At 33.3% G+C, this 15,401-nt stretch overlaps 2 protein-coding genes across 2 annotated transcripts; both read right to left on the minus strand.

The window, feature by feature from the left end:
- Positions 1-1,186: 1,186 nt before the first annotated feature.
- On the minus strand, positions 1,187-3,779 carry LOC107888615 (wall-associated receptor kinase-like 1). Its single transcript, XM_041077441.1, has 3 exons — positions 3,651-3,779; positions 3,173-3,343; positions 1,187-2,929 (listed from the first exon to the last, which is right to left on the minus strand). The coding sequence occupies exon 3, from the start codon at positions 2,884-2,886 to the stop codon at positions 1,729-1,731; it is 1,158 nt and encodes a 385-aa protein (XP_040933375.1). The 5' UTR covers positions 2,887-2,929; positions 3,173-3,343; positions 3,651-3,779; the 3' UTR covers positions 1,187-1,728.
- Positions 3,780-4,847: 1,068 nt separating this feature from the next.
- Positions 4,848-5,669, minus strand: LOC121203251 (wall-associated receptor kinase-like 9). Its single transcript, XM_041077442.1, has one exon. The coding sequence runs from the start codon at positions 5,616-5,618 to the stop codon at positions 4,869-4,871; it is 750 nt and encodes a 249-aa protein (XP_040933376.1). The 5' UTR covers positions 5,619-5,669; the 3' UTR covers positions 4,848-4,868.
- Positions 5,670-15,401: the final 9,732 nt, after the last annotated feature.

The following is a 15,401-nucleotide window of genomic DNA, read 5'->3' on the forward strand; positions in this document are numbered from 1 at the left end:
TAATTGGTACTTTTTGGACTGACTGTTGAAATTTGGGATTATGCTTTGCTTTCCATTTTTATCACTACAAAAACACGACGTTTTCCTGAAATTAAAGTTTTCCTAAAAACGATCGGTTTTCTCAAACAAAAAGTGCACAAGCTTCCACTAAAAAGTCACGTTTTGAAGCATAACAATGAACATGCGTTTTTTCTAAATTAATTAAAGACTAATAAACTGGAAGGGTTTTCACTCGATGAATTAGACTACAAATTTCATTACATATGACATCGCCAGATTCGACCATAACGTCAAGGCCGGATTTGGGGTGTTACAAATTTCATGGAAAAGTTGCACTGTTGGTTGTAATTGTCCTAGACATTGAACAACTTGGATTGGCCTCCCATGAATGGATTATGTCATCTATTTCAGATTCTTCATCACCATGGTCTTCAATAACATTTCCACCTGAAGCATTAATCAACTCTAGCTCCATTGCTAATGGTTGATATGCAAACTGGGCTAAAAACAGTTGAACTGATTGAATCGTATTTTATAATTATTAATAGTTTTTATGATTTTTAATAATTTACTTTATTTGAACCGAACATACTGAAAATCGATGGCCTGATTAGTTCAGTCATTGATCCGATAACAAAAACATTGATATAATATTCAACTTGAATTATAAGCCTTTTGAAATTACGTACTGAGATGTTCAAATTTAATTTGCTCCAATTTAATTTGGATTCTTCAACTTAAAGATAGCCAACCTTATTTAAGCTAAACCTGTGTAGTTTACATCTCTAGTATTTAATATTATTAGCTTCTAATGTCACAAGTATTACATGTAATTTTGGCATTTAATATTTAATTAATTTTTTAAAATATTTTATTTTTAATTACATTATTTAACATAAAATAATATTTTTATTTGAATTATTGGATATAATTAAAATATAATAACTTATTATAAAAATATATATTTCTTAAATTATTTTTTGTTAATGACTTAATGTTACATAATTCTATATATATATATACATACATATATGCAGGAAGTAATAGATGCTCAATTATCTGTCAATATGCAACCTTGATTGGATTTGTGTTTTTGTATGTTTCAAATAGTTTTTGTTGGCTTTGCTCTGTTTGATGTTATTTTCTTATGGAATTGGATGTTTAATGCTAGTTTGTTTACTTTCAGGGGAAACCTAAAGAAGCATATGAACAATCAGAGGGGTTCCGATAGGAGTTGAAATTGAAGGTTCGAGAGTTGTTGATAGAGTAGTAATGGCGTCGGAGAAAAATGGCGATAAGTGTATATTGGATACTGTTAATATCCCTTGCTTTATTTACTTGTTCTCGCTCAATGAAGGCTTACTATTACTGTGATGAGTTAATCACCTCTTCTTATTTCATCTTCAGATATCAGAAGAAGAAGAAGAAGGTCAATGATGAAGAAGAGAAAAAAGAGATGTGGATGATTAGGATTACCTTTCTTTTGATTTATGGTATCCTTGGATTCTGTATCCCTGTTTGGAGGTCTTTTTTATTAATGAATTCATCGACTTAGCAAAAGAAAAAGAAAACATATCCAGAACTTGCATAATAAATACCTTAAAGAGGTCAAATAACATTGAGTGTAACAAGTATGAATTCTTGGGCAACCACAAGACTCCACCAATGTGACATATAGAGAAGCTAAAAGCTATCAATCAAGAGAAATTGTTTTAGGAGTATTGGAATCTAGAAAGATGAATTTAATGGAAAAGTTACGCTGTTGGTTGTAATTGTCCTGGACATTGAACTACTAGGATTGGTCTCCCATGATTGGATCATGTCATCTATTTCAGATTCTTCATCACCACATTCTCCAATAACATTTCCACCAGAAGCTTTAATAAACTCTAGCTCCATTGCTACTTGTTTCATGGTGGGTCTTTTCTTTCCAATAAGATTCAAGCATCTTTTTGCTAGCAGAGCCACAACTATAATCTCCTGTTCTGGACCATCCTTTACTACCACTGGATCAAGAATGTTAAACAAGGAATTCTCCTGCATTGAATCCAAAAAATAAGATACCAAGCTTCTCACTGGCTCTGATTGTTCCACGGAGATAGGTTTTTGTCCTGTTAAAAGCTCAATAAGAACAACTCCAAAGCTATAAACATCACTCTTCTCTGTAAATTGACTTGATCGAAAATATTCGGGATCCATGTATCCAAAAGTTCCTTGGACCCGAGTGGTTAGATGTGTTTGTTCAAGTGCAACTGATCTTGAAGTTCCAAAATCTGAAACTTTTGCCCTATATTTACCATCCAAAAGTATGTTACTAGATTTGATGTCTCGGTGATAAATAGGAGCAGAAGCAGCTGAAAGCAAATAGAACAAGGCGTTGGCAATTTCAATCGCAATTCGTAAACGCATTTCCCATGTCAATGATAATTCTTCATTTTGGTTATGAATGAGATCGTATAATGTACCATTTGGGATGAACTCATACACCAATAGAGGAACTTCAGCTTCTAAACAACACCCTAAAAGCTTAACCACATTCCTGTGATTAATTTGAGATAAAATTATCACCTCATTAATGAACTGTTCAACCTTCTTTTCATCAAATTTCTTTCCTTCCACCATTTTGGATTTCTTAATAGCCACAATGCTTCCATCTATTAGCATTCCTTTATAAACAGTCCCTTGACCTCCTTGACCAAGAATTCGGTTCTCATTATAATAATCCGTTGCCTTTTCCATCTCTTTTGAGGTAAACAATTTAATTTTTTCAACATTACCTTCATTGCTAGACAAATGTTGTTGCAGTAACAAACCTCCATTCCTTTTGAAGTATTTCTGCCTCAGCATGATTTTTTGTTTTCTTTGAGGGCTTTGTACATACTCCATGTTGCGAGTAATAGAAATAGTGTCCCAACACTAGTGCTGCAACCTATATAGATTTAAGAAAAATAGTTAATGGCTAAAATTGAAAATTAAAATACATTTTAAATAAAAAATGAGAAAACCTTATTACATCATCCATTGTTTTGATATTTAACTTTTACAAATTTCATGGTAAATAACTGTTACTGCATCCGCATTCAAAAGTAAATAAATTACTACTTGAATTAACATAATTCAATAACCATATTGATTCTACTTTAAAAACAAAAAGTGTAAACTCACCACGTACCTACAATAATGCTTTTCAAATTACGAGTGTTTTGAGTTTTTATTTTACGCTCGCAACGAAATCCCGTACTATTGTATTCATAATGAGGAGGGCAAGAGTCTGACCAGCAATAGTTGCTAGGGGTATTCAAGCAAAGCATGTTGCAGTACTTATAATTCTCACATTTCCCATCTGTCATTTATGAATTGGAAAAAAGAGAGAGGCTATAATCATAAAATTCAGTTAAAGTATTGAATGAAATTAATTCCTCTATTATTAAATGAATCAACTTAGTCCCTAAATTATTAAAAAGAATTAAATAAATTTAAATTATAACAACATTAACATTTACTATATAAAGCATTTACAAAACCATAAAAAAATTTGATTTTCTTTTATTCATTTGATTCCTTTTTATGACACAGGGATTAAATTAATTCATTTAACAGCTTTCTAATTTCATGTTCATTTTGTTCCTTAAAAAAACGTTAACTCATACCTTTGCATGATCTTGAATAACTGATATCACCGATATCCCTCTTGCATGAACATAGATGGTTAGCGCTCAACCTCGACCAACAATATTCACCATCGAATGTACAAGAAGTGTCCGAACTATCGTTCAAATAGCACTCTCCAGATATTAGTGTGCCCCATTGCAGTTGCGTTGGGACATGCGTCCTATGACTTAGATCAAAATCATCAGTTAAATCAAAGTCATAAGAAATCAAGGAAGCAAATCCGCATGATCTTTTCCTCCTATAATCACTTGAATCAACCATATCACTCATGTTTGCAAAGAATGAACTGAGACCCTTAGGAATAGTAAGAGGACAACCAACGATAGAGGAAGTCTTCTTATTAATCTTACAACTTGGTTGCAAACATCCGCCTATAAGATTATTTGTTTCGTTACCGAAAATAGTAATCAAATTACCACAACCTAAAGACTTGAAGAAGTTGTCGGAATCTGAGTAGTAAAAGCGGGTGCCTGTTAAGTTGAGACTCATCCCATTGTGATGGTTCTTTCGACAGTTGGAGTAAGTTATTGGATGGTTGACCTTGACTGTGCCATACAAAAAATCGAACCCTAGTATTTGTAGATTCGTGCCATTTATATTTAATAAAGGCACTTCTTTCCCATTGGCAGTTTTGTTGCAAATTACTTTAAAGGAGTTATTGGAATCATCTTGGGCCTTCATGCTAAAAGGGTAGTGAAAAGTAACATTCCCACAAGACTCTACCTTATAGGTGTGGAAGTTCATAGGTCCTAGTCCTGGTCTTCCGCATCCTGCAGGCTTAGCAAAAAGGAAGTAAATTGCAAAATCAATGTTTGTAGGAAATAAAAGTAATGTGTCATTCAAAAAACAAAAATATACCAACAAAAGTATTATATCGTAGATATAGGAGCTTAGGTTCCACATCAAGTAACCTCATTATTTACCTCTAATTATCAAAATAAATAAATATTTATAAAAAAAGGTCATATGAAAATTGTTACTCTAAGTAAAATTTTTAATTAAATTTGTGTGTTATTTGTGACATTAAATTCAATAAAGGGTTTCTTATTAATATAGATACCAGTATAAATCTTATGGTTGAATTTGATGTCATTCAATATTTTTAATTAAAAATATTAATATTAATATTAATATACAAAATGAATGATACTCAATACTGATTTTAAACAATTAGCAAAATCTATACATTAACTGAATTAAAAGAAGAAAAATGAAAGCCAAGCAATTGAAGTGACAGCGCGTGACTGACCTCCGTCACCGCAATAGGTGGAATTCCAGCTGAGTACGGCGGGAACATGCCTTGTTCCAAAATTGATGCCATTGGGTAATGGGTAAGCACTACTGAATGAGTACACGCTAAAGATGAAAGCAGATGCGCATCTGTTGCTGTCAGGATACATGGCTGTCATGTTTACAGTATAGGAAGTGAAATTTCCAGCAATTCCAGTAAAGCAGCCAGATTCAGAAGCACCATGGTCACACCTTGGTTGAACGCAGCCGCCAAGTGAATCAGCTTCGTTACTTAAAACAGTTGCCAAATTTCCGCAACCTACTGACCCGAAAATATTTTTGTCACTTGAGAAGAAAAAGGGAGTGCCTGAGAGATTCACACTCACACTAGCCTCGCTTATACGTTCACAATTAATATAAGTAACCGGATTACTGATGAGAATGGCGTCTGAATATATGGAATCAAGCACCTCCAGATCGATGCCATTTACGTTTATGGATGGCCTTTTCCCATTACGGGTCGAATTGCAAGTTACTCTAAACCAAGAATGAGTATAGCAGCTGCTATCGATTCCAAAAGGCGATGGAATTGTAATATTCCCACATACTTCTTTACCACAGGCAGGTTCTTGAGATTCTGCTGCTTGTAAAATTGGGCATAACAGGAACAGGAAGAGGAGTAGAAGGATGAAGTAATCCGCTGACTGAAAACCCATTTGCGTTGTACGTTATTTTCTTTGAGGGAAATGAATGAAGATTTAGATTGGGTTAATGAAGAACTCATTAATAGATTTTAAAGGAAAAGGCAGAGTTAGCACCACTAGTGTTCTTTTCTTTTTAAAATTAGCACCACTAGATGTGAAAATAAATTATAATTTTTAGATGTATATTCAGATAGAAAAAAAGGTTTTTTTTTTTTAAGTTTGTGTTTTTACATATATATACGCTTTATATTTATTTGGAGTTCGTTCTCAAGAATATAGTCATCTTTATCCCCTCACGTTAGTCCCACGAGTCTCTTATCCATTCTTATTCGATCAAGGCGAGGGCTAAGACAAAATAAAAAAATTTACATTAAATTTAAGGATAATCAAGTTCGAACTAATGACTTTCACCATGTCAAGATGATACAAGAAATGAAGAGTTTAAAAGTAAAAGTTTAAAAATTAAATAAATAATTTCCAGCATTTCTATCAAATTATACATTTTCATTTTAAAATATTATATAAATTACAAAAATACTATACTTTATAAATGAATAAACAAATGAAACTCCGAATATTAAAATTTTAATAATATACTGCACATGTTACAATGCAATTTCAAAAGAAGAGAAATAGAAAAAGGAAAAGGAAAAGAAATGTGACCGTTATAGAATAATATATAATTTATATTACAGACAAAGGTACTCATAATTTATAGTTCATCATTTTTAATGTTTGAGCCGTTTTTTATTGACTATAGTCGGCTAGCACGATTTGGTCGATAACAAGTGAATATATTATGGATAAAGTATTGTAGAGTTCACTGAATTGTGGTTTTTCTAGCTATTTGATTATAAAAAGTTACAACATACTTTTTTAATTGTTATTAAATTTTTTTTCGATCACTTGATTATGAAAAGTTACAAAATGATTATTCAAGTATTTAATTTTATTTTCTTCTTTTTTGTCACCAATTGGCTAAGATAAAAATAGAAACACCCAAAAATTTAAGATAGTTAAGTGACCAAACAAAGACAAAATTGAATAGTTACGTGACCATTTTGTAACTTTTCAAAATTAGGTGAATAGAAAAAGAAAAAAAAATTCCATAGTTGGGTGACAACTAATTTACTTTACCCATATATTTTATTATATTTATTATATTTCACATGTAAAAGAAACTTATCAGCTAGAGTCACTTTTTACATCCTTCTAAGTTCCTTCTATTTGGGTATAAATAAGATATTGATGCTTACAAGATTACTTGAATTTGACTCGAAAAAATTCAAATTTGATTCGATAATTATTAAGCTGAGCTCGAGCTACCGATTGAGCCAAATTTGAGCTTTAGAATACTTGACTTGAACATTTCACGAGCCTTAACAAGCTTTTCATATTTTTATATTATTAAGTTACGTTAATCCCTTAATTATCTAGCTGAGCTTGAGTACAAAAATTAGTAAATGAACTTAATCAAGCTCGAGTTCAAGTAGCTCGATTATATCTCAAATGAGCTCAAACTTAAAAGTAAATGTTCGATTGAACTCAAACCGAATATCAAGTTCCAAATTTTAAATCAAGCTTAATAATATTCAAGCTCGGCTTGATGACACCCCTACCCTCTACAAGCTAATCAGTATAGCAGTATCTGTCCCCATAAAATGTGCAATGCACCTCATTTGCTCTCATGACATTTTCTTTTCTAATTCAACATCCACTAGAAATTTCCAATGAAATCTGAAGTTTATTGACAATTTCCTCGCAATCAAGCTGAAGTTTTCCAAATCAGAATCTTTTATGAAAAAATCAACACTCCTCATCACATACAATATTATATGTAAGTTGTTTTTCAACCAGCCAGCTAACCGAGTATACATCATTAGCAAGAACAATAAACAATATCAAAGTTGTTCCCACGATATTTGTGGACCTGCCGCTGTAATTTCATGTTAAACGTCCAATATTTCTTGGTTAAAGTAATAATTAAGAGTTGTGTAAATGACTAACTTCACGTGTGGGGTTTTATGATGGGAAACAACTCAGAAACCTCCTTTCAACTTAGTTTTTTTTTTTTTAAATAATAATGCACTTTAGAATTATCTGGAAGACATCCAAGCAAAGCAAAACCTATTCCATGATCAATGCTTTTTCACTTGTTTGCCAACTTACCTTTTTAGCTTTTAGAGACAAACAAAACATGATTAATTGTTTCTCAAACTCGTCTAATTAAACATGGTTTTCGCGATATCATATATGATAACAAAGAAATTCTCCAATTTGATACTTTTGTACTTCCTTTCTATGTGAAAAACAATAGTCAATATATTAAATTTCACAAAACTCAGAAAAAATACCACAAAAGTTTATCGATAATTAAATTTTTTATAGCGAATTTTATATGGAAAATTCTAATTCAAGAGTTTGAGAAGTCATCGTTGGGCTTTTGGTAGTTAATTGAGATTTTTGGACTAAATTGCAAAGGAGATATTCTCCATGATAGCCAAAAAGTTGCTTCATCCACCATGGATTGATAGCTAAAACTAGTGAGATATTAAGGGTTCTATTCCCGGTACATGGAATAGTTGTTTCTTTTCTTTGGATTAAGTAGTTGAAAATTTTGTATTTACCCTACAAGCATCATGGCTGCAACAATGTTTACATCTATCAAAACATTAAATTCTATACTTGATGAGTAGTAAACATTTGTATCAATTTTTAAGAAAAAATGTTTTTTTTAAATAAACAATTTATTCTAGGAGAGGTCCAATGAAGTTAAATTTACTAAATTACAAATTTGTTCAAGAATAAGATCTTTCAATAGATTTGAACCAAGGTTTATGTACTGCACCTTTGATAAACAACAAATGCAAGAAGGGACTGCGCCACTTAATTTGTTTTAGGAGTGTGAAATGTACTCTAGTTTCATCAAATGACACAAAGCTAGAGGAATATGACCATTAAAACTAGGGATAAAAGGATGATGTTCTTCAAATTTTCAAAACCTTGAGGGATTGAACCTTGAAGTTGGTTATAATTAAGGTACAAAGTTTCCAAATTGGTTAATTGGTAAAAAGTAATGGGGGTATTGATTGACAAGTATATTCTTACAGAGTTTCAAGTAAGTCAAATTTCTCAAATATCCAATTTTTGAAAGGATAGATCTATTTATTTTGTTGCCCCAAAGAATATTGGAGATTGGATAAATGACCCAAAGCAAAAGGGATTGGACCTGTTAACTGTTATGATTTTTGAAGCTGCAATTTGACTTACTCTTTTAGAAAATATCATCCCTTATTTTCAGGCAAATAAAATAATTAAAAAAAACAGGATTATGATTCAGTAGCAAATTTTTCTGCATTTTAAATTCATAAACTTGTTGTATAAAAAGATAGTTTGAAAATTCAATAAAATACAATGATTTCAACAAGTTCTTTAATACTTTCAGTTCTAGTTCACCTACAGATTGGTATCAAGAGCTATTTTGTAACACCCCTTACCCGTATTCGATGCCGGAACAGGCTACGAGGTATTACTGGACTTAAACACAAACATTTATACAAAATCGAGTAACAAATTGGCTTCCAAATTAAAACTTTTCATAAATACTCATAATGTCCCTAATACGAGCCCTCGAGGCCCTAAACGTACATTGGAGGTGGTTCAGGACTTAATCGAGAACTTTGGAACATTTGGAGAATTTTTGCTCAAAACAGGGGTCACACGCCCATGTGGCTTTGGACACGCCCATGTGGGTAGGCCGTATGGTCACACACGCCCATGTCCTCAACCCGTGTAACTCTTTGTTTATGACATCATGCACCAAAAGAAGTCACACGGCCAAATCATACCCCCTTGTGCTAGGCTGTGTGGCAAATTTAATTTCTCAAAAATAGGTGCAGACTTCACACACCCTAGACACACGCCCATGTCCCGGGGCCGTGTCCTTCACACGGCTAAGACACACGGCTGTTTCTCTGCCCGTGTGGCCAATTCGAAGGATTCTATTTTGCAATAATTAAGGTACAGGGGGCACACGGCCGGACTACACACCCATGAGGCAGACTGTGTGTCACACACGGCCTAGACACACGCCATCTGTCTACCCGTGTGGACAAAAATAAGTCTATTTACCAAGCCATTTGATACCCTAAAACCCATGCACACTCATACCAATTCAAAGGCACATAACATAACATAATTAATCTAACAAACATCCATAATCAAGTCATCCATACATCATTTGCACACCAAATCCATCGTGCATATACATCACATACTTAGTAACTTAAACATGCAAGTTACCTCATTGATGAATAACATCATTATATGCGTACACCAAGAACCAATATTGGCCAACTTTTAATGGTTTTATACAAAATGAACATTCACCAAATAAAGCTAACATTTTTGGCCAAATCAATTATGACATACAGCAAAATGACCAAGTCTCCTATACATGTCATAACTCTAAATGTTTAAAACCATAAATATCCAAAAGATGATTTGATAATGTGAGATAATCATCCGACGAATCTCCCAATCCAAGTAGCTTGGTGACACTATAAAACAAGGGAAGAGAAAGGGGAGTAAGCTAAATAGCTTAGTAAGTTCATATGCAAAGAATGAGCATTATAAACACACATTCACCATACAATTAAAATTGTAACAATTTCATGGATACTACCAAAAACCTTATATTCATAACTTTACCAATTGTCCATCACATATCGAGCTCATACCTCAAGGGTTTCACATACATACCTGTGCCAACTCACAACATAATCACATGCATTCACACTTGGCTATTTCGCTGAACTACCCGTTGAACCACTTTGAATACTAAAGGATACTTGGAAGTCTTACACATAAGTGCCATACATATATGTAACCGAAGCTACCACATATCTCATAACACATAGGAGCTTACTCTCAAGCTATTCACGAACCTGCTCACACAAGCTTACGGTTGGGATGTAGCTACACAGTGCTGTTCACACAAGCTGACAGGTGTCTGCAACACATGCCGGACTACTAGCCACTGGTAGAATGTACTAGACCAGCACTCGGATCACATAATCACTTAAACACATGGTTTCCTAGTGACATGTCACTCGTATCCTATTTGATTCAAGGTTCAATCGAGATTTCACACTTGTCGAAACTTTGTCGAAACACATATCCAAATAGTTATTCACAATTCATATAATATTAAAGTATTTAAAACATAAGTATAACAATCCATTATTTACTTACAAACTTACCTCGGTCCAAAAATGACAAGTTATTTGATTTAGTCCACAACCTTGCCTTTTCCCTGGTCAAGGTTAATTCCTCGTCTTTCTTGATCTCTAATACCAAATTTAACTCATTTAATTATTACATTGCTCAATTCAGTCCAAAAAATACCCTATGACAAAAATTTCATTTTTACCCCTAACCTTTCAACCTTTTACACTTTAGTCTCTAGGCCTGTAAAATGAAATGTATCCATTTTCTTTAAAACCCAAGCCTAGCCGACACATACACATGCTCATAACAGCTCACATTTTTCATTAAACCACATTTTTCTATACATGTTTTATAACTTTTACAATTAGGCCCTTCTATGCATTTCCATAAAAAAATCACTTAGTAAAAGTTGTTTATCACACATCAAACTTTCATTTTATACCATTAAACATCAAAACACATGTATTTCATACATGGGTAAATTTTTAAACATGAACCCTACTTCAAAATAATGGTAGAATTAGGTAAATCAAGTTACGAGGATTTTAAAAATGTAAAGAACATTAAAAACGAGGCTAGGATGTACTTACAATCAAGCTTGAAAGTTTAAGAAACCCTAGCTATGGCTCCCTTTAAAATTCGGCTATAGTAGGAGGAAGAGGAACAAATTTTGACTTCATTTTCCCTTTTTATTTCTTTTGACCAATTGACTAAAATGTCATTCACTTAAAAGTTTGATATTTTATCCATCCATGTCCATTTTTGTCCAAATTAATAGTATAATGGTCTAATTACCACATAAGGACTTCTAATTTAAGAATGTATTACAATCAAATACCTTTATCAACTAGAACACACATTTTTCACTTATTACAATTTAGTCCTATTAGTCAAATTAAGCATCCAATCAATAAAATTTTCTAACGAAATTTTCACACAATCTTTCAGTCACGCAATAGACCTTAAAACTTTATCTGTATTCATTTTTCTACTTCAAATTTGTGGTTTCAAAACCACTGCTCCATTTAGGCCCTAAAATAGGCTGTTACAACTCTCTCCCCTTTAGGGATTTTCGACCCTGAAAATCTTACCAGGAAACAGGTTTGGGTATTGTTTTCTCATAGTTTCCTTAGGTTCCCACGTATCCTCTTCCATTCCATGTCTTTGCCACAATACTTCCACTAAGGCTATATTTTTATTTCTCAACTGTTTTACCTCCTAAGCTAGGATCTTGATCATTTTTCTCCATAAGTCACATCTGGTCAAATTTCAACCTCTCTTGGAGAAATCACATGTGAAGGATCAGAACGATAACGTCGCAACATTGACACATGAAATACATTATGAATCCTTTCCAACTCTGCCAGTAAGGCTAACCGATATGTCACTGGCCCTATTCTTTCAATAACCTCATACGGTCTAATAAAATGCGGACTTAACTTGCTTTTATAGCCAAATCTCAAAATCTTCTTCCACGGAGACACTTTTAGAAATACTTTATCACCCACCTGAAATTCGATCTCTTTTCTTTTCAAATCTGTGTACGAATTTTGTCGATCTAAAACGGCTTTCAAACAATCTCAAATTACCTTCACTTTTTCTTTGGTTTATCTAACCAAATCAACCCCGTGAAGCTGTTTCTTATTGAGCTCGGTCCAATACAAAGGAGTTTGAAATTTACGACCATACAATGCCTCATACAGTGCCATCTTTATCTCGACTGAAAGATGTTGTTGTAAGCAAATTCGACCAAAGGTAGATGTTTCTCCCGATTACCTTCGGATTCTAGAACACAACATCTGAGCATATCTTTGAGAATCTGAATTACTCTTTCGGATTGACCGTCAGTTTCCAGATGAAACGCAGTGCTAAAGTTCAACTTTGTGCCCAAACCTTCTTGCAACTTTTTCCAAAACCTAGAAGTAAACCTCGGATCTCTATCCAAAATAATAGAAATAGGCACTCCGTGTAATCTCACAATCTCAGCAATGTACAACTCAGCTAGCTTATTAAGTGAGTAATTGGTATGTACCGGAATGAAATGAGTCGATTTCTTCAATCAATCAACAACGACCTATACGACATCTTTCTTTTTAGGAGTCAAAGGCAAACCCGATACGAAATCCATCGTAATCTTATCCCATTTCCACTCAGTAACCATCACTGGCTGAAGTAATCCCGAAAGCACTTGATGCTCTGCTTTCACTTGCTGACAAATTAAACATTTGGACAAAAATTTAGAAATATCTCGTTTCATACTTGGCAGCCAATACAATTTCTTTAAATCATTATACATTTTCGGACTACCCGAATTAACTGACAAATAACCACTGTGTGCCTCATGTAAAATTTTTTTTAATCAACTAAGTATCTTTCGATACACATACTCTTTCACAGAACATCAAACAATCATCCGAACCAACCCAAAAGTCTGAATCACTATCTACTTCACACTGAGCTCTTTTGGCTTGCAATTTACTATCATTTTTCTGAGCTTCGCAAATCTGCTGAAGAAATAACGATCTAGCTCTCAACTCAGCCAAAATTGAACCATGATCACATAAAGTCAATCTTGTATTCATAGCTCTCAAAGAAAATAAGGACTTTCTGCTCAAAGCACTGACGACTACATTTGCCTTTCTCGGGTGATAATCAATCATCAACTCATAATCTTTTAACAATATGAGCCATCTTCGTTGTCACAAGTTCAAATCCTTTTGAGTCATCAAATACTTCAAACTCTTATTATCGATAAAGATACGACATTTCTCACTGTACAAATGATGTCGCCAAATCTTTAAAGCAAAGACAATGACAGCCAATTCTAAGTCATGAGTCAGATAATTCTTCTCATGCGGTTTCAACTGTCTCGAGGCATAAGCTATCACTTTGCCCTCTTGCATCAATACACATCCAAGAACATTCAAAGATGCATCACTATAAATCACAAAATCTTTTCCAGACTTACGTTGCACTAATATCTGTGCCTCAATCAATAATGCTTTCAATTTCTCAAAACTTTGTTGACACTTGTCGATTCATTCAAACTTAACATCTTTTTGCAACAACTTGGTCATAGGAGTAGCAATTATCGAAAATCCCTTAACAAAGCGTCTATAATACCCAGCTAAGCCTAGAAAGCTTCTAACCTCGGATAGTTCCTCGACGGTTTCCAATCAACAATTGCTGAGATCTTACTCAGATCAAACCGAATACCATCACTCGAAATGATGTGTCCCAAAAATCCAACTTCTCGAAGCCAAAATTCACTTTTATTGAACTTAGTAAACAATTTCCTCCCTCTCAAAATTTGTAATAGTGTTCTTAAGTGTTCGGCATGCTTGGACTAATCTCGAGAATAAATTAAAATATCATCAATGAAGATAACCACAAACTTATCCAAATACAGTTAAAAAATCTGATTCATCAAGTCCATAAATACAGCCAGAGCTTTAGTTAAACCAAAAGACATCACAAGGAATTCATAATGTCTATACCGTGTCCTGAAGGCGATCTTCGAAACATCTGACTCCTTAACTCTCAACTAATAATAGTCGAACCTCATGTCTATCTTCGAAAACACTGTTGTCCCTTTCAACTGGTCGAACAAATCGTCTATTCTTGGCAAAGGATACTTGTTCTTTATAGTCACGTTGTTGAGATGTTGATAATCGATACAAAGCCTCATAAATCCGTCTTTCTTCTTTACAGATAAAATTGGAGCACCCCAAGGAGAAAAACTCGGCCTCGCAAATCCCTTATTTGTCAATCTGAATCAAGCATGAAAATTTAATTTCTAGAATTAAAAATTTTTAGGTTGTTTCCCTTAATTTAAGTATTATCTTGAAGTTTGAGAATCGCATGATTGACATCAAAAACCATAAATTTTTGTGAGATTTTGAGCCTTTAGAGTAAATATTTTTCTTACTCACTTTTATTATTCGTTACGAGTGTGTCAAGATGATTCGTTGTTCTAGAACTTGCATTGGTTATACATGTCAAGACCACACCTTTTGATTTGATATACTGAGATAATAAAAGCACTTAGATTGAACCCACTTATCCCATAAAAAGGCTACCTACATAATTAACCCTTAATGAACCCCTTTAAGCTTAACACTGTAACACCCCTACCAGTATCCGTTGTCAGATTAGGGTCATGAGGCATTATCGATCTAAACACAGTTCAGTACAGTCATTTAATACAAAACATGCTCAAAGTTATAACAACTTCTTTTAATAGTTTTCAAACTCGAAAATCAACCTTCTACTCAATTATAAAAGTCAAATTCTCATATATTAAACACTTAATCAACTAAAGTCAATCATGATTTACTGTTTATAATACATAAACAATCCAGGCTTCAAAATTTAAACATGTCAATATTATTTATTTAATCAAATTGTCAAATAAACTATCATGCATCAAGGTTATACTACATATGCTTTATAAAGCATAATTCAAACCTTATAACCATCAAATTTCATGGCATTCAAAGATGTAACTTAAAATCAAGCATACTTTATTTCATATACTAAGCACATATTTCACAACATTCATTTGTG

The sequence above is a fragment of the Gossypium hirsutum genome, chromosome A09 (genome assembly GCF_007990345.1).
Source record: "Gossypium hirsutum isolate 1008001.06 chromosome A09, Gossypium_hirsutum_v2.1, whole genome shotgun sequence".
In the NCBI taxonomy this organism is placed as follows: Eukaryota; Viridiplantae; Streptophyta; class Magnoliopsida; order Malvales; family Malvaceae; genus Gossypium; species Gossypium hirsutum.